The sequence below is a fragment of the Symphalangus syndactylus genome, chromosome 11 (genome assembly GCF_028878055.3).
Source record: "Symphalangus syndactylus isolate Jambi chromosome 11, NHGRI_mSymSyn1-v2.1_pri, whole genome shotgun sequence".
NCBI classification, from domain to species: domain Eukaryota; kingdom Metazoa; phylum Chordata; class Mammalia; order Primates; family Hylobatidae; genus Symphalangus; species Symphalangus syndactylus.
This window is the reverse complement of record NC_072433.2, coordinates 109,214,372-109,238,284: the sequence shown is the minus strand read 5'-3', so window position 1 is coordinate 109,238,284 and position 23,913 is coordinate 109,214,372. Positions and strand designations below refer to the sequence as shown.

General features: G+C 38.9%; 1 protein-coding gene across 1 annotated transcript; it reads right to left on the bottom strand.

The window, feature by feature from the left end:
- Nucleotides 1-983: 983 nt before the first annotated feature.
- On the bottom strand, nucleotides 984-23,732 carry ZNF475 (zinc finger protein 475). The gene is made up of 3 exons (XM_055233038.1): nucleotides 23,646-23,732; nucleotides 3,908-4,088; nucleotides 984-1,151 (listed from the first exon to the last, which is right to left on the bottom strand). The coding sequence occupies exons 1-3, from the start codon at nucleotides 23,676-23,678 to the stop codon at nucleotides 1,000-1,002; spliced, it is 366 nt and encodes a 121-aa protein (XP_055089013.1). The 5' UTR covers nucleotides 23,679-23,732; the 3' UTR covers nucleotides 984-999.
- Between the last annotated feature and the right edge of the window lie 181 nt (nucleotides 23,733-23,913).

Sequence of the window (23,913 nt, the reverse complement as noted above, 5' to 3'; positions counted from 1 at the left end):
GGGAGTCCAGGCAACGCAGCACAGCCCGGGGAGCAGAATTTCCTGGGCAGAGTCCCTCCCTGACCCTGGCGTCCTCCCAGGAGAGCCCCACCTCGATGAATACACATTAAAGAACTCTAAAATACTAAGCAGTTTCACAACCCACTTACTGTGCATGAGCCTTGGGTGGGGAGGCACAGAACTTTCTGGCAGGCATTTAAACCACAACAATAAAACACCTATAAACCCCTATGACGGCATAAAGAATTCATGCTGGACTTCTCCTAAAGAAGGAAGGAGATAGCCTCCACCTATTTTGATGAATTGTATTGCAGCAGTCTCCTGAAACATGAGGCTGGCAGTGGCTCTGAAATATCTTGTATCATTTCTTGCCATTTGAAAGCGAGAATGAGTTAGATATGGTTCCAGTACATTGAGTTCTCACCGATGTTTTGACAATCTTATAAAGAAGTGCCCCAATCAATAACTCAAAAAATGTCCCTGAATAAAAGGACATGTGGAATGACAGGTTATTTCAGAAAGCTCAGGGAGAGGAAGGAATCCGATTCTTCCTGGGATTAAGGAGTTGCCTGAAGTTGCCTCCAAAGCCCTTGTGCACTGAATAAGAGTCCTAATTGTGAAGTTCAAAATCTTGTTCAGGAAAGAAAATGGAAGAAAAGTGGGGAACATTGGCTCTGAAATTTCTTTTAGACAAAAATCCCAGCTCTGATGAGAAGCAGCCTGCTTGTAAATCTGCCTGACAAAAGTGTGAAATGGTCCCCAGCGTGCCTATGCACATGCAGCTGCTTGTTAAAACCAGAGCATTTGCCCAACTGCATAATAGTGAGCAACGCTTGCAACACCGAAGCGCTGAGCTGGGCCTCCCCTGCTAGACCAGCCCTTGGTCAGTTCCAGTTTTCCTTGTTTCCCCTCGTCAGCTCCTTTTTCTCCTTCCCACTCTATCCCAATCTCTTTCAAAGGGATTAATTTCTGTAACACTTCAGTAGAGAGAAAAGGGCTTTACTTGGCGGCTTTGGGTTTACAAGATCGTTGGTGAACAATCAGTCTGTCTGGCAGGAAGGTACGCCCACAAACATTACAGGGAACCAACTGGCTCTGGGCGCTTGTCCAAGCAGCTTCATTTAAAGCATCAAGATCATAGAAGCCTTTAGCTGGAAAGTTAAAGGAAAAAAGCAAAAAGAAAAAAAGAAAAAAAAATACCAAAAACAAAAGGGAAAGAAAAAGGTAAAATGGATCAGTTTTTATTCGGGAGAACCATATTCTACTTTCTATGGAAAATATTTTCAGGAAATACCTGTTGATTGAGTATTTTAAACAAATCATATTACTTTTGCCTCCAAAAAAGAAAGGGCTGCTCGCTCTTTCAAGTGTTGAATAAAATCAGCTGGGAATCAGACAGAGGCTTTTCACTCTCTGGATTTTAAAAAGGGAAAGACATTGTTTTACGAGTTATGATATGCATTCTTCACTAATTATTAACATCTTTGCATACACATTATTATTTTGCAAATATAACTTTTGGCCTTCTTTCAGTTGACTTTAAATATAAGCTTACAAAGGGGAATGAGCATGTATTTGTATTTTCCTTTTCTGTAATCCTTCAGTGGAATGTTTTTAGAAGCCAAAACTGACAGTTGTGAGTGAATTTAAGATGAATTATATCCTAAAAACTTATCATCTTTTCATGGTCATAAACTCAGATATTCTTTAAGTAATCAAAGTGGAGAATACAAACAGAGTAATCTGACAAAAAGATATGCCCTTAAGAAAATAACAAAGACAGATGAGAAATGTATAATCTTCATTGGCAGAGCATAGGGAGAAAAAAGCATATGGCTTTATTTTAGAGAAACAATGAGGCATTTAGCTTTAATAAACCTTAGTTAAAATAGAACGACTTTAGTACATTAAATTGACTATGTCTTAGAACCACTGAAAATAGGCCCCCAAAATGTAACAAGGCACTCAAAAACATATTACTTAGTTTTTATCTTTGGCACAGCATAGACTACTTCGTTAAAGCTTAGGCAGTTCTCATGATTTCTATCTAATGGTTCACACAACCACAGTGAACCTTAAATTGTTTAACGTGTCTGCTCCTAATACTCACTTTCTTGCTCCATGGGAATTTAAATCCCAGCAAAATCTAGTATTTCTTCTTTGGATAAAGCAAATGTCACTGTCTATGTGGGATATGAATGTGTATTTTGAGTGCTTTGAAAAATGAGAAAAGAATGACACTGACTTTCTCGTTACTCATGAGAGTTTTAAAATGAACTCAAAAATTCCAGAGTAGTCACTGACCCTCACTTGAAGGTGATTCATCACATTTCTAAGTGTTTTTGCATAGGGCCTTGACTTCAGATCAGGAAGAGGGGTTATTTGAACCCTATGACTACAATGAGTTCATGGGATAAAAATGGTAATGTGAATTCTTTTTACCTGGAGAGGAAGGGCATTTTCAGAGATAAATAATATGGGAGTGAGAGGAAGACTGCAGGGAGGTGCAGTTACAGGACCTATCTTTTCCATCTGTAGGCAGTAACAGAATAGTGAACCACCAGGGCTTTCAGACCAATCATTCCTCTTACTTCTAGCCTGCTGCTAGTTATGGTCAAGCAGAGAAAGTGATAAGGATCAGAAGGGAAAGAAACATATTTTGACATCAAATGAGAAATGCTGGAAAGAGAGTTTCAATGAGGTAAACAACCTGTTTGTGGAAAATGCTCTAATTTCAGTAGCTGGTTGTTTTCATCTTTAGCTGTTTCCCCACCTGTATGAAAAGTCCTCTTTTTGGCAAGGACTGTGAATAGCTGGGATCTAGCAGGATCTAGAATTTATCATACAATCTAGGCTCTACTTTGTGGGTTGTTATAAAACTCTCCTTGTGTCACATCTCTGACACAAGTGCTTTGGACTAATTGACATTAAATTACCCCCAAGGTACTTTTCAGCATTGCAAATCTATGGTTACGTAGGAGAATGGATGAACTGAAAGATACTCCTCTTAAAACCAACATTGTCCTGTGAGATGGTTTAGGGGATCTACTGAGAAAATGACAATGGTAAAAATATGATAAGCAAGTCAGAGATTGCATGGCAAAAATATTTTCTTAACTATTCGCATACCCTAAATGAATAAACATGAGGCTTTTTGATGAGGCCAAACATGGCAGTGTAGTTTCAGTTTCATTTGGTTTGTGCCTTGCTTTACAAATGATTAAATGCGAAAAATTCGACATTTAAAATAGATGTCTAGATTTCTAGTTTTTTTTGTGTTATTGAAAGATATGAGTATATTGGACTAAATTTCTTAATGATAACACCAGCTGGAACTGGGCAGCTGCTTGTCTCCTTTAGAGTGAGCTGACGCTCCACAGCGCATCAGAGTCCTTACCTCCCCTTTGTTGCACACATGGACCAGTTTACTCAATGTCATAACCTGACTAGTGGACCTGGTGAAAATTCGAATATGGTAACCGTGCTCTATGAACACCAAGACACATTCATATTTGGAAACATGACTTTGGATGTTCCCAAAGGTTATTTCTAAGTTTCATATTTTTTAAAGTTTTATTCATTTTTATTTTTTAAATATTTTATTATTTATTTTACATTCAAAGGGTTTGATGATGTATGAAAGAAACTTTTGGGAAGTACAGCAAATTCCCATAGGTCCCTCTCATGCACAGTGTTGCCAGGACATAGTGTCTTTATGTCTCAGCATCAGAAGATAATTCTTTGGACAGGCATTCTAGAACTGTTTTTCTTATTTGTCTGTAACCAAGTCAGGAAATGTTGTTGATTTTGTTGGTTTGAACAAGTAAAAAAAGAATACTTCTGCTCTTACTAGTTTAGAGAGAAAAGTCTCCCCTTATGCACTCAAATCTTTTTTCTAGGAACTTACCAGTAATGGTCCTGACTTCTGGTTTTCTAGGTACTTGTCTCCTTAACTCTTTAGGCAACAAATTGTTTTCATTATGCCATTTTTTCAGACATTGTGGCTCATGAATGCTAATAGATTTTGTTCCATATTCACGACCACAAATGTAGCAAACAACTGCTGGTGGACGCCGTATCACTGTTGGCTGCAAGTAACAAAATAAATCATGAGTGAACTCCCATTCACAATTGCTACAAAGAGAATAAAATACCTAGGAATACAACTTACAACGTATATGAAGGACTTCTTCAAGGAAAACTACAAACCACTGCTCAAGGAAATAAGAGAAGACACAAACAAGTGGAAAAACTTTCCATGCTCATGGATAGGAAAAATCAATATTGTGAAAACTGCCATACTACACAAAGTAATTTATAGATTCAATGCTATCCCCATCAAGCTACCATTGACTTTCTTCACAGAGTTAGAAAAAACCACTTTAAATTTTATACTGAACCAAAAATAGAGCTCGTGTAACTAAGACAATCTTAAGCAAAAAGAAGAACAAAGCTGGAAGCAGCACACCACCTGAGTTCAAATTATACTACAAGACTACAGTAACCAAAACAGCATGGTACTGCTACCAAAACAGTTATATAGACAAACGGAACAGAATAGAGGCCTCAGAAATAATGCCACACATCTATAACCATCTGATCTTTGACAAACCTGAGAAAAATAAGCAATGGGGAAAGAATTCCCTATTCAATAAATGATATTGGGAAAACTGGCTAGTCATATGCAGAAAACTGAAGCTGGACTCCTTCCTTACACCTTATACAAAAATTAAGTCAAGATGGACGAAAGAATTAAATGTAAGATCTAAAACCATAAAAATCCTAGAAGAAAACCTAGGCAACACCATTCAGGACATAGGCATGGGCAAAGACTTCATGACTAAAACACCAAAAGCAATGGCAACAAAAGCCAAAATTGACAAATGGGATCTAATTAAACTAAAGAGCTTCTGCACAGCAAAAGAAACTATCATCAGAGTGAACAGGCAACCTAGAGAACAGGAGAAAATTTTTGCAATCTATCTATCTGACAAAGGGGTAATATCCAGAATCTACAAGGAACTTAAACAAAATTACAAGAAAAAAACAAGCAACCCCATCAAAAAGTGAGCAAAGTATATAAATAGACACTTCTTAAAAGAAGACATTTATGCAGCCCCAAAACATATGAAAAAAGCTCATTATCACTGGTCATTAGAAATCAAAACCACAATGAGATACTATCTCATGCCAGTTAGAATGGTGATCATTAAAAAGTCAGGAAACCACAGATGCTGGAGAGGATGTGGAGAAATAGGAAAGCTTTTACACTGTTGGTGCAAATGTAAATTAGTTCAACCATTGTGGAAGACAGTGTGGCAATTCTTCAAGGATCTAGAACCAGAAATACCAGTTGACCCAGCAATCCCAGTACTGGGTATATACTCAAAGGATTATAAATCATTCTACTATAAAGACACAACCACACATATGTTTACTGCAGCACAGTTCACAATAGCAAAGACTTGGAACCAACCCAAACGCCCACCAATGATATACTGGATAAAGAAAATGTGGCACATATACACCATGGAATACTATGCAACCTTAAAAAAGGGTGAGTTCATGTCCTTTGCAGGGACATGGATGAAACTGGAAGCCACCATTGTCAGCAAACTAACACAGGAACAGAAAACCAAACACCCCATGTTCTCACTCATAAGTGGGAGCTGAACAATGAGAACATACGGACATAGGGAGGGGAACATCACATACTGGGGCCTGTTGGAGGTGGTGGGCTAGGGGAGGGATAGCACTATAAGAAATACCTAATGTAGATAACGGGTTGATGGGTGCAGCAAACCACCATAGCACGCGTATACCTATGTAACAAACCTGCACATTCTGCACATGTATCCCAGAACTTAAAGTATAATAAAAAAAAAGAAAAAAGTCTGTTAGATAAAGCTTAGATTTGGAAATCATATTTTAAAATTATACCACATTTAAGCTAGCTGGAAAATCAACGTGATTTAAAAAAATCCCCACTAGTCTGGTGACTTTATGTTTTTGGCAATTAAAAGATTAAACTACATTATTTGAGTAACTGGGATTGGGGTGAGGACATGGCTTCAGAGGAAATAAAAAAGAGCTAACCAGAATTCTTCATATTGGTAGTATAAAATTATATTTTCTCATTTAATAAATATTGATTGATTGCCTTCTGACTATTATATCCAAGTTACTATGCTGGGAGAATACAAAGAGAAATCAGGCATAATTCCTTTTCTCAATAACACCAGGCTTGAGTACACCCATATCTCTGAGAAGTAAAGTAATAAATGTCAATGGAAAGTTTATAACAGACATTGTTAACACTATTATGCCCGCCCACATTGGGATCATGTCAACAACTTTCTACTGCAAGCACTTGTGATTCTTTGCCTTTTTTCGTCTGGAGTAGGCTCTGCCCACAGCAGAACAGCTCATCAATTGCAGATGAGAGTTAGCAAATAAATACCCAGCTTCCTCACCAAGGTTGATTCCATATGGTTTCCCAGAAGTCCCCAGAGTGATTGTACCACAGTCACTTGTTAACACACTATCTAGGCTTTGTTCTCTTCCCTGTCTCTCTTCATATTCCTTTACTGGGGTATCCTGAAATCACCCCCCAGATAAACTACTTGAACTCGAATTCTTAGTTTTCTTGTTCCTAGGAGAACCAAATCTATGGGAGAGTTAAGGATAAGATGCAATAGGGAAATTCAGCTTCTGTCTAGGATATAGAAAATGACAAGAATCATTGCTTCCACCTAAACAATGAGAACAAATTGAATAGCTCACAGAATCATAAGTTTTGAGCCCATTGGAGACTCAAAGTTGCAAGATAAAGAGATGAACTAAAAGGCCTACCTAAGTTTGAAGATAGATCAATAGTACCAAGAAAAAGCCTCCAAGCTCCAAACTTTATATGAGACATAATTTTCTGCCACAAGAAAAGGGTAGAGTAGCTGAGTGAAAGCCTCTCTAAGGTGCAGGCATGCAGGGACAGTCTGTGTATACTCTCCTACCCACCATGTCTTACACTCAGTGATAGGAGGTGACAATCTGACTTTGGGGAAAGGAAGGGGCATTAACAGAAGACTCTACCATTTTAGGAACCCAGGGCCTGTCTAAATCTGAGGATAGAGGTATAGAAAAGCCTTGCACAGAGTACAAATAAAACTTATAAATACAGAAAGGCAATTTAGAGAAGGAGAAAAACATTGATTTTGTTCTGGATCTGTTGAGTTTGACATAATTGTAGAATTTAAAGAAATAAGTCCAGCCAAAACAGGAAATACAGGCCTGCAAAATCAGTATTCATTTATGTCAGAGCTATTCACACAGAAAAAAAAAATGTTTAAAACCATGAAAATTCTATAAACAGGAGTATGTAAAGACTATATGGAGAAAAATTCTTGGGAGAATATTTATAGTAGGGATATTGGACAAGGGAAATTATAGCCAGAAAACACAGAGAAAGGTTCAAATTTGCAGTTAAAGAAACAGGGCATGCAGACAAAAGATTCTGGAAACATTTCTGGTTTCCAGAAATATGGTGTCATCAACCTTGTCAGATGCTACAAAGAGTAATGAGGGGCTGAGAAAAGGCTATTAGATGGAGTTATCAGTGGATTCCATACCACTGACTTTTGAGAGGTTAGTTCCAAAGGAGTGATAAGGGTAAAAGCTAAATTGTTAGGAGTTAAAAATTATGTCAAGGAAGAGAACAATACACTTTCAAAAAACTTGCAGAAAAGAAACTTGAGAGACAAGCAAAGTAGAAGAAAGTTTTGTTTTGTTGCTGTTTATAGGATAGGGAGGCCTTAGGCAGAGAGGAAAAGATTATAGGCCCACAATAAAATAGGATAATTAAAAATCACAGAAGAGGCAGTAGAAGATGAGATTAAGGGCATAATTGGAGGTGTCAGCTTCTGAGAAAAGGGAAAAAAGAAAAGTTAGAGAAAGGGAAAAGGTGTTTGTAGAGAAGTGAGGAATTGGTGGTGCTCACATACATGGACTTAATCTTCTAAGTATGAGACAAAGTGATCTTCAGAGAATGAAGAGATTTGAATTCTGGGAAATAGTGAAAGATGCTGGGATTATGCATCCGGAGAATGTAGTTATGATTCAATTAGGGAAGAATATTCACTGAATAATGGAAAAGACCTAGTTACCTGAAGCTTCAAGAAATTTTGTTGGAATGAAATGACCTTTTTTCAATATGCTCTTTAGTAGCACCAGGTGGCATGAAAACAGAAACAAATTAAGCTGATTGTGTGGTCTCCTTTGGGAAAATAAAACTTGGTTAATGTGTATGTCTTAGAATCAGCCTACTTTTAACTATAACTATTGGGACTTTCACTTTGCACAGACCAATATCAAAACCAGAAGGAAACACATTTATGATTTCTGATTACCAGACATAAAAAGAGATTTTAGATGAATAAATCCACAGTTAACATAGACCAAGCAAAAAGGGAAAATAAAGTGACTCCCTGGATGATTGAAGTTTTTATAAAAAGGGTATTACTTGAAGTGAAATTTTTTTTCTATGATTCTATACTAACTTATGCCAATAAACTGTCTACATTTATCAAAATAACCAAATAGTTATTTATCCTTCTTTTTCTTAGCCATATGGTAGGTTCTAACAATTGAAAAGTGACATTAAAAATATTTGAGAAATTCAAGAAAGACCTAAGAGAAAGTACAAAGCATAAGCAAAAATTTTCAAGATGTTTAAATGTTTCTTACTAATTTTTTACATGTTTATTTACTGGAAAGGTTAATTAAATGCAGATTTTTAGTTTTAAATAAGAAGTTATTCTTTTCACTTTGAAAATAGTGAATTTAATAAAATTCCACATGGAAAGTATGAGCCAAATCCAGTATTTAACCACGCATATAAGCAAAATAAATGGCATGGGTCATAAATGAAGACATTAGTGTCACCGTCAGAAGATTTCCTTTGGAAGGAAAGTTAGAAGAAAACAGGCAGACACAGAGGTCAGAAGATGTGTACTAAACAACTGAAATGGATGTGGGAGAAAATTAATACCATAAAAAGGCGAAGATGTTCTATATTATATTTTCTAAAGCTTCTCCTATGCTCTATATTTGTGGTTGAACTTCAATTGAACCTGCAATATACTCCATATTCTTAGGTTTTGAGCATCTTACTCCTAAGCCATGCTCTAGTGAAGTGCAAACAACCCAGCCACAGCAGAAGAGAAAAATACATCCACATGGGTCTGAACAGAGATAAGAAGACCTATTTTATTTTTCATTGATTTTACTATTGTCAGTCTGAAACTTCCAGGGAAAGCTGAGCCATCTCCAGCTTGTGGTTATTGCCACTGCCGCAGCTGCCAAGGTTTTCCTATTTGGCCTCTTTCTCCAGTCCAAGGTTTTCCTATTGGGCCTTTTTCAGATAGAAGTGGATATGTGGGGGATGGAGAGAAGGAACGGAAAGAAGAGACTGTAGCTCTGGCAGAACCGGCAGAAGGCCCCCTCTTAGCAAATGTGCAGTCTGTAGCTTTCAGTGGCATGGCATAACAGAGTAAGGAGGGCAGTGGAAGGGTGGCTAAGGAGGTTATGTGAGGGCAGGGGGCCCTGTCTATGGAGGCCCTTGCCAGGACCAGCCAACTCCAGGAAAGTGTTATCAAAGAAACGCAAAGAGGAAGTCAGTAAGTCTGAGGTTGCTGAAGAGCAAAGAATTAGATCAACAGTTTTCCGGTAACATTTCAGATAATATTTTGCTGATGTGGCATTACTTTTCTAACATCAAGGTAAAAGACATTTTTTACAAAAAGTTAATCACTAAATCTATGTAAGTGTGCATAAAAATCTATCAGGTCTCATCACAATTTTGTTTCTGTGCTCTCAGTTTCCCGTGAAAGTTGATTTAGGCTAGATATAGACAGGCGCTTGAACATTTTAGCGAAAACTTTTAACTTGAATCCACTAAGTTTTCACATGTTTTCAATTATTTTGCTGGCCACTCTTTGGAATTATCATATTATTTTCCACACAGCATCTTTTTCTTTCTGTTAATGTCTTTTCTTTGTCAGGAACACTTCATGTTCAATGTTTTAGGCCAGGTTTGTGTAACACACAGGGAAGTGGATATTTAATAACTTTCATCCTAATTATTGTATATAACCTGGCATCCATCCGTTCATTGTTACTGTTTGAAATAAATAGTCATAATATCGCTATTGAAGCAGGGGAGAAAGATTAAGGACCAAGAAAACAGGCTGATTTGTTGGAGAACCTTAAGAGAGGTTTGGATAAAAGAGGAATGGACATAGCTGTTTCAGAAAACCGACACTAGAATACCTATATTTCAGATAGGTTCAAATTTCTCTAGATGACCTCTCTGATAGCACAGGCTAAAAGGAAACCGCTGTGAAATACACAACTCAGTAACTAATAGTGTTTATAGAAAAAAGTATGACAATTGGTCAGAAGGAAAAAAATATTCCTAGCACTAAATTTATTGCATGAATTTATGAATTTTAATAAAAGACAAAATATCAGAAACACTCCGTATTTGTTCATTTCTTTTTTTTTTCTGAGAGGAGTCTCACTCTGTCGCCCAGGCTGGAGTGCAGTGGCACGATCTTGGCTCACTGCAAGTTCTGCCTCCCTGGTTCACGCCATTCTCCTGCCTCAGCCTCCCGAGTAGCTGGGTCTACAGGTGCCTGCCACCATGCCCTGCTAATTTTTTGTATTTTTAGTAGACATGGGGTTTCACCGTGATAGCCAGGATGGTCTCGATCTCCTGACCTCGTGATCCATCCTCCTCGGCCTCCCAAAGTGCTTGAGTTACAAATGTGAGCCACCGCGCCCGGCCCACATTTGTTCACTTCTTATACTAATTATACAGAAGATACGAAGTGTTAACTTGCAGTGTGAAAGTATAGTTCTGTGATGTTATTTACGAGGGAGTTGTGAGAATGTGATTCAAGCATCACCTTATGAAATAGAAATTGGTAAGAAATGTTTATGGAGCAATAGTCTTTCAAAATCTGATTAGTGTAACAGTGATCTCCCCAGAAAAATGCATATGTATACAGAATTGTGGATATGATATCGACTGATTGGCAGATTCCCTAAAACCCGTCTATTAGCCCCAGGAAGTGAGCTATTGGGCCTTTAGACAGAGCCAAACTTTTTCTTCCCATAGATGACTCGTAGTTAAAGGGGCCATTTGGCACTGTTTAAATGGCTCAGAAAGTTCTGAGTTGAAGCATTGAAGAACTTGGCACCATATCTGGCTTTAGGGTGATTCTAAGCACTGTTTTGCCTAGAATAGTCTTCTTATATACTTGTTGTCTTGGCTAATATTAATAGCTCTTCTTTTACTCCCTAAAATGTCCCTGTATAATAAATACATGATATAGCCACTCTACCCCGATCCTCTTTGAAAAACATTAGTTAGTATAAGAAATCAAGGGATGAAACAACAAAAAAACTAAAAAATATAGAGATTGTGACTCAAAGAGTGGCAATTAATCCACTTATATCATAGAAGGCAAAATAACTATAGAAATTGTAGAGGCTGTGCCCAGTGGCTCTTATCTGTAATCCCAGCACTTTGGGAGGCCAAGGCAGGTAGATTGCTTGAGACCAAGAGTTTGAGACCAGCCTGAGCCTGAGCAATCTAGTGAGACCCCATCTCTACAAAAAATATAAAAATTAGCTGGGCATGGTACCACATGCCTACAGTTCCCAACTATTAGGAGCCTGAAGCGGGAGGACCACCTGAGCCCAGGAGGTTGAGGCTGCAGCAAGCTGTGATCGTGCCACTGCACTCCACTGTGAGCATCAGTGTGAGACCCTGCCTCAAAAAAAAAAAAAAATTATAGAGAAGAGAATATAAAATTAATTATCAAAATTGGCGGGGGAAGGAGCAGTACAAAGAAGTTAATGACATTAAATTCCTCACTTTTCATGTGAAACAGTCAATTGAAGCAGTGTAAAATTAAAGTTTGAAGTTAATGTTTTGCAAATCCTTTAATAATTACTTTTTTTTAACTTTAGTGAGTCCTTTTAAAAACTAAACTTTCAGTGAAGAAATATTATCCTACAGTTCAGCAAAATTATTAGTTTCACTTTGGTGCCTTTGTGTCAACTGCAAGTAGTTTAAATTTATCTCTACTAATAATCTCACTTCTATGAAAACCTATACATGTCTACTTATGTATGTCTGTGTACACAGATGCCTGGAATGATATTCACTAAGGTCAAATTAGGGGAGTCTGGGATAACTTTTATAATTTCCTAATGGAGTGGATTTTTATAATAAATTTGTATCATTTTTATAATAAAAAGTAATAAAAAATATCAGCTCTGGAGTCAAAAGTTAATCTTGATTGGGTAATAAAATCCGCCTTAAAGGTAAAATAATGCAGACAAAATTATTTTCTGCAAATTCCTTAAATAACTCATAAAAGGTATTCAAAGATTATATATATAATATAGTTTAGTATTAAAACAAACTAGTAGTTGGAATTAGAATTAATATTAGGAATGAATACAGCTTTCTATAGCATAAAATTACAATGCTGTGGCATAATAAGAAGTGCATATTTGGTCTCTGCACCTCCTTCCTGACACAGAGCTCTCAAAACCCTTGTAACTTCTTGAGTGACAGGGGTGAGAGGAGCTTTTAAAATTATATTTGGTCCTTTTCCCTGTTTCTGAAACAAGAGCTTCTAAGACTTTTGGAATCCCCGGAGGTGATGAGTGTCTTTTTGTATGCTAATGAATGACTGGTGGCTAGGACCCCCAGACAGCTTTAAGATTCGGGCTGGTTGCCAGAATGACCAAGGCCTGATCAGAGGGCTGGAAATTTCAGCTCTACTCGCTGACCTCTGAGGAGGGAAGAGGGGCTGGGGACTGAGATAATCACTAATGTTCAATGATTTAATCAATTATCTCTGTGTAATGGAACCTCCACAGAAACTCCAAATGAAGGGTTTCAAAGAGCTTCAAGGTTGGCAAATCCATTGGGGTGATGGGAGGGTGGTGCCCCCAGAGAGGTCACAGAAGCTCCACACCACCCCCAACCCCATACCTTGCCCTATGTACCTATTCATCTGGCTGTTCATCTGTATCGTTTGTAGTAAACTGGTAACATAAATAACACGATAAAGTGTTTCCCTGAGTTTTGTGAGCTGTTATAGCAAATTACTAAGCATGAAGGGAGGATCATGGGCAATCCAGTTTTTAGCCAAGTTGACAGAAGTGTGAGTAGCCTGGCGTCCCAGTAGTCGAGATTGGCTTCTGAAGCTGGGGGGCAGTCTTGTGATACTAAGCCCTCAACTTGTGAGGTCTGCGCTTACTCTGGGACAACATGCATTTGTCTGGAGAATTGGAGAACTGGTTGTTGCTGTGGGGGAGAAAATCCACACATTTGGTGTCAGAAATGTTGTCAATAGAAAACATTTTCCTTTTAAATACAAAATAAAAATACTTACAGTACTTTACGTTACATTATTCCAATACTATTTTATTTTGCTAATTGTTTATAGTTGAATAGATATCAGTTAAGTACTTGTATGATGAGACATAATTGAAATCCTAGAATTCTGCTCCATTACTTTAAAAAGCAGTAAGAAATGTCTGGAAAATAGTCTGAGAACAAGATTTAGCATGAGTTCATTTCCACCATAAGATAATCCCAAATGCGGCTCTTACAGATATTTTAGTTTTGTCTAGGCTGTTTCCCGTACCTGAACGCATTAGTCAAAAAATGAACTCACAAGTAACTAAGTGGGGCTGTATGGTACCAGTCATCTTATTTTGAAAAGTGGTGGTCAAAAGGATAATTTGGTGGATGGATAAAGCAGGCCGTCCTTTGGATCCGGTATTGCCCATTCTAGCTGGCTTGACATATGCCCATATAATTTTCATCTTCTCAACTGTCTCCACCCCCCACCTGACTGTTTTGTGCAAACTTGGCCTATCTAACATGATGTCAGTAATTTTATGGTTCTCTGTGGCTACAGACTAGAGTCCAACCCTTCATATTGACTTCAGCCATGGCCAATCTTAGCCCGATGAAATACATCTTTGAGCCACACCAAATTGGACACTGTTCCCCAAGCTAGAGGCCACAGTCCTCAACTTTGCTGTCTCCATGCCTTTATTCATCTACTTCCTCCAGCACCAAGCTGGAGGTTGTGGGGAATCCCAGTCCTTAACTCTCCTTAGTTATGGAGGCAAACATATAAACTATTAATTTACAAGCCAAAATGTGTAAGTGTCATGATATGGGGACATAATGCCACAGGAGTCTGAAGCAGGAAGAAAGGGAAGTGTTTTGATCAGATGCCAATGAAGTGGATAATATCTGAAGTGGGTTTATTGAATGGTAGACCTGCACAGGAGAGAGGAGAACTCCCTCAGTCAAGCTGCTAAACAACATGACCTTTTCAACAACTGTTTAATAGTACTGTAGTATGTGAACATGAAAGCTGTAATGCCCATAATGGAAACAAGAAGGCTGCTTAGAGGAAGGGTACAAGTGAGGATCAATCTGTTCCACATGGGATGGAAACACAAGTGGTTAGACCTTGAGAAAATAGTTGAAGGTCGCAACCTTTTCTAAGTGTCTCCCCTGGCCCTCTGCCTTTCCACCTTGGTCCGGATCCCAGACTTCATCCTAGTGTCAGAACAGTGGGGTGGAGATTTGACAAATAATACTAAAAGGAAGGGCTTCCTGTAATAAGAGAGCTGCATCAGTCAAGTTAAGGTGTTATCTGTTTTGGATAGAGAGAGGGCAATTTTGGGGATTGTGCTGAGCCTTGAATGCAAGGATGAGGACTTCATATCTTTGAGACACAGTCAGATTAAGAAATGGGCCAGACAATTTATAATTTTTTTTTTTTTTTTTTTTTTTTTTTTTTTTTTTTTTAGAGAGAGTCTTGCTCTGTGCCCAGCCTGGAGTGCAGTGGTCCCATCTCGGCTCACTGCAAGCTCTGCCTCCCAAGTTCATGCCATTCTCCTGCCTCAGCCTCTGGAGCAGCTGGGACTACAGGCGCCTGCCACCTCGCCCGGCTAATTTTTTTGTATTTTTAGTAGAGACGGGGTTTCACCGTGTTAGCCAGGATGGTCTTGATCTCCTGACCTTGTGATCCGCCCACTTTGGCCTCCCAAAGTGCTGGGATTACAGGCTTGATACAATTTTTATACACTAAACCATCTTGGTTATCCCATATTGGAGAAACGCAAATTGGTTATGCCTGCACTAAAGCTCTGAAGTCACAATAAAAAAACATGAATGCGGCCAGGTGTGGTGGCTCACGCCTGTCATCCCAGGGGAGGCCGAGGCAGGTGGATCACCTGAGGTCAGGAGTTCAATACCAGCCTGGCCAACATTATGAAACCTCATCTCTACAAAAATACAAAAATTAGCTGGGCATGATGGCAGGTGACTGAGGCAGGAGAATAGCTTGAATCTGGGAGGCAGAGGTTGCAGTGAGCCGAGATGGCATCATTGCACTCCAGCCTGGGAAACAGTGTGAGACTCCATCTCAAAAAAAAAAAAAAAAACACAAATGCAACTGGAAACATCCATAAATAGAGCCAGAAAGTTGAATACAGTCATTCAATGGTCTAGTACTGAGCAATAAAAAAGAACTACTGCTACTTGCACCAGTGGATGAAACTCAGAATCATTATGCTGAAAGAAACCAAACACAACAGTACACACAGCATGATTGTATTTATATAAAATCCAAACTAATCTGTAGATTAGTGCTTGCCTGGAGGCTAGAAGTGGAAGGTGATAAAGGAATATAAGACATTTTGGAAGGTAATGAAAATGTTCTATGTCTTGGTTATGGTGGAGGCATAAAGGTTTCTAAAACCATCAAAATTCATTGAATTGCACGTTTAAAGGATGCAGTTTATTGTTTGTAAATTATTTCTAAATAAGGCTGATTTAAAAATACTCGTACAGATACAGTTTAGTGGAGTATTTTTGCATTGCCATGCTCATGCAGTGCAGTCAGTTCAAAGTCAGCAGTACACTTTGTAAAAGAAATTCCAGAATCAAGTAATGTATTTTAGTTATTTTTGCCAGTAGCTAGGGAATATTTCTTTTTTGTTGTTTGTTTTGAGACGGAGTCTCACTCTGTGTCCCAGGCTGGAGTGCAGTGGCACAATCTCGGCTCACTGCAAGCTCCGCCTCCCGGGTTCACGCCATTCTCCGGCCTCAGCCTCCCGAGTAGCTGGGACTACAGCCGCCCGCCACCACGCCTGGCTAATTTTTTGTATTTTTAGTAGAGACGGGGTTTCACCATTTTAGCTAGGATGGTCTCGATCTCCTGACTTCGTGATCTGCCCACCTCGGCCTCCCAAAGTGCTGGGATTACAGGTGTGAGCCACCGCGACCGGCCCGAGAATATTTCAAATGATCTCTATTCTAAACTCTTTAATTTGTTGCCCAAGAAGTTTTCCTAGTTCAAAAAGCAAAGCATATAACCACAAAAGAAAACAAATAAAAAGACCTAGAGAAAATTAGAAAATATTTTATCAAGACTTTTTTTTTCAGGACATTAAATTTTTTGTAGGAGAAAGTCCATTAGGAAGCAACCCCATTTACAGAAGATTTCATCAAGAAAACTCAACCCTAGAGTTTCAGGACCTGAGGCCTGCAGCCAAAGATGAGTAACGTAAAAGCAGGACTCTCCTTCTGCACCCACGTGCATGGCATCTTGTTTGTTTGAAACATAACCGACCAGTTTCTTGGCTAGCCATATGTAGAAAGCTGAAACTGGATCCCTTCCTTACACCTTATACAAAAATTAATTCCAGATGGATTAAAGACTTAAATGTCAGACCTAAAACCATAAAAACCCTAGAAGAAAACCTAGGCAATATCATTCAGGACATAGGCATCGGCAAGGACTTCATGTCTAAAACACCAAAACAATGGCAACAAAAGCCAAAATTGAGAAATAGGATCTAATTAAACTGACAGTGTGGCAATTCCTCAAGGATCTAGAACTAGAAATACCATTTGACCCAGCCATCCCATTTCTGGGTATATACCCAAAGGATTATAAATCCTGCTGCTATAAAGACACATGCACACGTATGTTTATTGCGGCACTATTCACAATAGCAAAGACTTGGAACCAACCCAAATGTCCATCAACGATAGACTGGATTAAGAAAATGTGGCACATGTACACCATGGAATACTATGCAGCCATAAAAAAGGATGAGTTCATTTCCTTGGTAGGGACACGGATGAAGCTGAAAACCATCATTTTCAGCAAACTATCGCAAGGACGGAAAACCAAACACTGCATGTTCTCACTCATAGGTGGGAACTGAACAGTGAGAACACTTGGACACAGGGTGGGGAACATCATACACCGGGGCCTGTCATGGGATTGGGGGAGGGAGGGATAGCATTAGGAGATATACCTAATATAAATGACAAGTTAATGGGTGCAGCAAACCAACATGGCACATGTATACATATGTAACAAACCTGCAAGTTGTGCAAATGTACCCTAGAACTTAAAGTATAATTAAAAAAAAAAGAAACATAACTGACCAGTTTCTTATCTTCTAACATATGAGGCACTTCAAAGTTCATTGATATATAAATGTGTATGTGTGTATATATGCACAAAACACATATAAATTCAGTTAGTCCTCATCTACAGTTAATTTTAGGGATACTGAAAGGCTCCCCTTCTGTCACACCATTTATTCTTTTATATTTTCCTTGTGCTTGCCCTTGTCTACCCTCCAGCCTACAATTATTTTCTTTAGGGTCATTCAGCTCAAAAAGAGAGAGTTGAGAACTTTGGCTCTAGAAGGGCACAAGAACAATTACCCATCTGCTACCTGGGAATAAAGGAAGCCTCCTGCATTCACACATTGGAAGGCAGTAATTTGCTGGATTTATCTGTAACCATTACAAAAGCAGTAAGCCTGTTCTTTTTGATGAGGTCATTTTAGTGGGCCTTTGCCAAAGAGCCTCATCAAAATGTAAACTATGTTATTACTAAATATGTATGCAAATGAAACGCCTGTGTCCTTCTCCCAAGTAACATGCTTTGTACATTCCTTGGAAATATTTTTTTAAATGCAGAAAGTTTAATGGTCTTTTTTTTTTGTAGGTTGCACCATCCCTACATCAAACCTACATTTTGTTGGTTGCATCATCCCTACATCAAAATAGCCATATTCCCTGTGTTTATTTGAGGTTATTCATTAACCTAAGAGTCAAAGAGAACCCAGGGAACCCAGAAGTAAGAGAACATCCTGCAAGGGAAATAGCCCCTCTAAGCCTGAATCGCGACTTGGAGCAAATCAGAAAAAGGCACTCCTACCTTCAGACACTTTCCAACCATATGGTTGTAATCATTAATCTGTAATAACACAAGTCACAACATGTAGAATTAAAAAATGGTGACCACGGGGGAGATAGACACGACAATCCTTACCCTGTCTCACAACTGGGCCTCGAACTGGCCGTATATGTCAATGTGTACTTTGTCTCACAGGTGGAGCGTGACTGGTAACCAGTACAGTATGCTAGTCCATAAACACCTGGGATGAATCAGATGCTTTCCAATTTCAAAAGCCAATAAAACAATAGGATTCTAGATTTTGATACCGCATTTCCATTGTGAGCAGAAATAAACCAGAGACATCTGCTGGAAACACAGCTGAGACTGATTCACGTGAGACCCGTACTAAATGCAAACGCGTCTGGAGGAAAGGGTACTCCCTCAATAGGTGATTTAATTGAAGCCTAGATGTTGTTGCTCAGAAGTATTTTCTGATTACTGACAATGTGCCAGGGACTGTGCTGGGTACAGAACTGAGAACTGGCCCTAACAGTGGGAATGACCATATTGAGCTCACCACTTTATTTACTTTCTTTTCTTTTTGCCCCTTTCATCTCAGTCCAACCCCTTTATTTAGAAAATATTTTTTAGCTTTGTCCAAAGCTCTATCTCTGAGACAGTATCAGGTTGACAGATCCCTATTTGGCTTCTGCTGAGCCCATTCTCTTTAAATTACTCAAGATACAGGGGCAGGGTGAGAAGGGGACTTGATGAGTGGAGGAAGCATCCTGACTTCTCTGCCCACTAACTTGTTTGAACTCAGACTGATTAGTTTTGAAAACTACTCTCCAGATGTGCAGCCCCCCTAGGATCCTGGACTTTTGGTCCTTAAAAGTTATCAGAAGGTTTGGCTCTAAGGTGTCTCATCCAGAAGAATAACTTCATCATTCCAGAGACTCCCACAGGTGATCCAAATGGTAGTTGGCTGCTGGGGTGAGTTACCCTATGCTCAGGTATGAAGTGTGCATGCCCCTGGTCCTGCACACAGCTGTCAAACAAACATGTGGTTCCTTCAGCATCCGCAGCTGCCTTCTCCTGGCCCAGGCATGGGTCTTTACAGCATCTCACCTGGACTACCCAATGGTACTGCCTCCTCTTGGCTTTATACTCTGGATTTCAGGTTGCAAGCTGATGGACCAACAGCCATTTTAACCAACAGGCATGTTTTACTTGGCCAGCACAATGTTCTTAAAAGTTTTAAATGTGAATATCTTTAGGTGAGGCTTACTCTCTAGTATACCACAAGCTCTGCCACTCCCTGTCACCCTCCATGCAGCCTGTTCTGCCCCTGAAAGCATTTGAGCTTGTAACCTGAGCTGCCTATTTTTCCAATCCCTCTCCTCACTCATATCCCCAATAAAAGGTATTTTCCTTATATCTCATTTCTAAGAAATGAACTAACCTTATTGTAAATTCACATTAATGTGCCAGTGACTAAAAAGGGTTTGTCACCTATGAAGGGAATCTTTGCATTTTAGCTGAGATCTCCTGTAGATTCAGTGTTTTCACTCAAAAGACTGAATCATTGACTGAGGAATTAAAACAAAACTTACCAGGTAGTAGGAGAGGTATTTTAGAGAAAAAAAAAAAAAAAACGGTAGTGACACAGAGATTGTCACATTGAAGACTCCTTGCTCTCTTTGAATTTAAGCATGATGACAATTACAACAGAACTTGACAGGAGGCTTGAAGCCTATCCTTAGGCAAAAGAAGCTGTACTTTAGGGCATGAGACTGATTTCCAAGACGCTGTGTGCGCAGTAAGCATGGGTAATCCTTGAGTCATTTACTCTCTGGGGGATTTTTGCTTCGCCTGCTCCCAGCTGGATCCCAGGCTGTCAAAAACAGGACACATCTTGCCAAGGTCTGAGGGAATTATGTGATTGTGTAGCTATTTGAATGTGTGTCATTCCATCAATGAGTGTTTCTCTTTCTCCATGATAAAATTAAACTAAAAATTTGGGCCTTAGCTTCTGTTTTAGATTTTCCACACTCCTGATTCCTTCCATCAAGCCAAATAACTGAGATTTCTGTAGTAAGTGCACAGGGCATATCACAGAATGCAGGAAGTTTGGATGAAGTAAGAGTGAGCGTTCCCCTCCCTGTATACTTGGTGAAAAAGGCTAAAACCTCTTTTATAAACCCTTGTGTATGTTGCAATATTAAACATGTGTGACCAAGTGGCATAATGGTAGCTAATTACCAGCATTTACTAAATAACAGGCCCTGTACTAAACACTTTACATGCTTTATTTCATTTATTCTCATAATAACCCTCTGGGCAGAGCTCAATGCCCCTATTTTATAAACCAGGAAACTGAGGCACACAGTGATTACTAAGTGGAAAAGCTGGTTTCTGTTGCAGAGAGTTGGGTCTCCTGTGAAGCGGGCAGGGAGAAGCTGACAGATAAAGTTTTGTTAAGCACCATCCCAGGTCTTTTGCAGGCATCCTCTCATTCCACCCTCTCATGGTGGAAACTGAGGCTTGGGGAGGTTAAGTAACTTGTTCAAAGATATTTGATTTAATTGTGCATCTATGATCTGAATCCAGGTCTGTCTGATTCCAGTTGCTTCTAGAAACATGGGAGATACAGTCATCAGTGGTCAGTGCGGTATCATGCCCTGCCTTACTTGTGCAGAGTCAGCCATTGGATGGGACTGGGGAAAAACTAGCAAAACTCCAGCCTTTGCTCTCCCAACTACCTCAAATTTTATTCCTTTGGGTCAAACATTACCTTCTCCCAGACAGGTTTTCAGAATGCAAACAGTCCTATGAAGGATGGTTTTCTGTTAAGTTTATAAAATTGTCTTGACCCCTTCCAACAATACCAAGGGGTGGGGGTGCAGAGGTAGGGAGAGTTCAGAAGGTGCTAAAAAGCAAAGGAGATTAGAATATGAGGCCAGGCCACCAGAGACTCATTTCTCCAAATCAGAATTTTGCCTTCAGCCATTTAAAACATAATTTCAACCAACTTGACTGAGACTGAATATATACAATTAAATTTCTACTCTCTTAGTCACGTCCTACTACACGCAAAGTATAAATAGCATTTTAATGTATAGGAGTAACTGCATAGTTCAATCCCAAACCTTAACAATTGCAGAATTTGATTGTCTAGAAACCACTGGTATTTCACATTTACTTCTCGTGTTTTTAAACAATTCTCCCAAATGTCATATCTGGAAGGATCGTTGTTTGAAATTAAATTGTTTTTGGAAATCACTGGATGCCGCGTAAAAGAATTTCCCAATCTGGCCTGTCTATTGGCCAACTATAAAAGAGTCTGTTACTTGTGATTTGGAGTTTTGTTTTGTTCCTTTTAACCTAAGAAAGATTTGACATTCATTTGGAAATGTTGTTTTTAGTAGACTATCTTTATGTATTTAATTTTTTAAAAAGAACTATTGATACTTCCAATGCATGCCTGACATTTTCGTTATTTAGTTTTTAATCTTGAGCTACAAAGCTGAAAAATAAAGGTCAAAGAATGAATTCCAAATTAGACTCTAATTTGGTCTAGGTTTCTGAAAGAAACAATTTCCTAGCTGAAGGTTTTTTTTTTTTTTTAATTTTCACATTTGAGATAAGAGCCGTTTCTGCTTTTGTTTTTCTGATCTTAGAACATAGTTGGAAGGTGAAGTGTTTGAGGTATTGATTAATGCCTTGCCAAATTCTTGTCTGAAATGACTTTCCTTGAAGAAAATGGTTGCAGAATGTTCTTGGTGTTTGGTTCTTGTGCTCACCAGTTTGGATACAGGCGTGACTTTTATGCCAGTTGGCTTCTAGGTCACAGAGTAAAATGGAGAAACAAGGGAATATGGAGGAAAGACAAGAAAAATGCATGGGCTATGGGAGACACTCAATTTGTGCAGAGCATATAATTAAAGAGATGAAAAAAAATGCTCTCTGACCTGAACTTGGACATTGGGTTATTTCTAGTGCTTGATTTGTCTACAGCTTATGTGTGAGAGAGCACATTGCTCAGGGGCGGAGGCCTAAAAAAGGAATCTTCCTATAAAAAGAAGACCATCACCTTGGATAGGCCAGAAAGAACTCTAACTTTAAGATATTTTTTAAAAATTTTCCTATCAGAGTTGACCCCACTCTCTCCTTATCCTTCGCTTCTACTCTCTGCCTCCAATTACTTGAAGCTTTAACATGGGACCAGTGATACCTTTATGTTCCCACCTTCTCTGATTAAAGGTAACCTGGGATATGAGAGCAGCATGGGAAACTTTAGAGATGGGACCATGGCATCAGAGCAGGTGCTTGGGCTGAGAATACTGGAAACTTATTGAGTTCCTGGATTTACTAGCCCTTTGTTCAATTTGTAGGTCGTTTCTTTCTATGCGTAAGACAACCTTATAAAGTAAATGTTAGAAAGAGAAAAGAGACGTAAGGGAGAGGAGCACTACACAACATAAAGGGAGAGAAGAAGATGGAGTCCTAAGTAAAGTTCTCTCAATTCCCCGCCTATCCATAAGGCTGAACTTATGCCTCACATTGAGCAGTGAGATTCTGTTCATGGGACAGTCACCTCTGTTTCAATAAGGACTCCTTACAGATTGCGTTACACTGCCTTTGTTGGAGTTTTAAGAATTTTGGGAGAGATTGTAGTTGTTGACCTTGGAATTTGGATTTTTAAGTACTGAAGCTATATCCATTTGCTCGTTATATAAAGATTCAGTATGCATGATCACTAGGAAATGTGGATGTACGTGTGTTTGGGCTGGAAGCAAGGGATGGGGTAAAAAGGCTTCGAAGACATGTGAAATTAAGCTAGATTAACTTTTTGAGAGTATAACTGTGTTATGGTTTTTGTTCATTTTAGGCCTAAATAATATTTCAATTTATAATATGTGATTCTCTCCTCTCACAGAAGTTACAGTCAGTATTTTTCTTTCTAGAGAAGCAGAAAGCCACATATAGAAGCGCCAATGCAAAGAAAGAGCACCTATTTTTGCTTTGGACTTTGGGCTCTGGGAGATGTAGTTGTATCTATTACAGTCTCTCTACCCAGCAATAAGTGATATATAATTATAAGTCAAGGATGAGTTTTTAAATAATTATATTAGACTGTGATTTCTAAAGGTATTATCCTTTAAATTTTTAGATTAGAAAGCTACATGTCAATTTCACTGATGAGGCTGTTGCTCTAAAATGTGTAACTTTCCCCACCTTCAACACACACATATTCCATACATGTAATACATATACACAAATTCCCTTGGGTTGCCTTCGGGAGCCAACAATTTAGAAGAGAACTGGTCCTGTTACCTTAGTGTTGTGGTCTGTCGATGTGAGAGCCATGGGATCATAGAGTGCTGCCCTGATATGCAGGCATGGTTTGTACCAATGAAGGATGAAGAAATGGCACAAGCAGTTGGATATTAGTAGTCCAGCGGTCAGCATCATCAAGGGGTAGTTTGTGAGGTCGAGGCTAGTTTTCATGACATCAGCACAGCTGAGGAGGTGAACTAGGACCAATGAAGATTATTAAAAAGTTCGGATCTACAAGTAGGATCCCACTGAATGTTTCATCTAC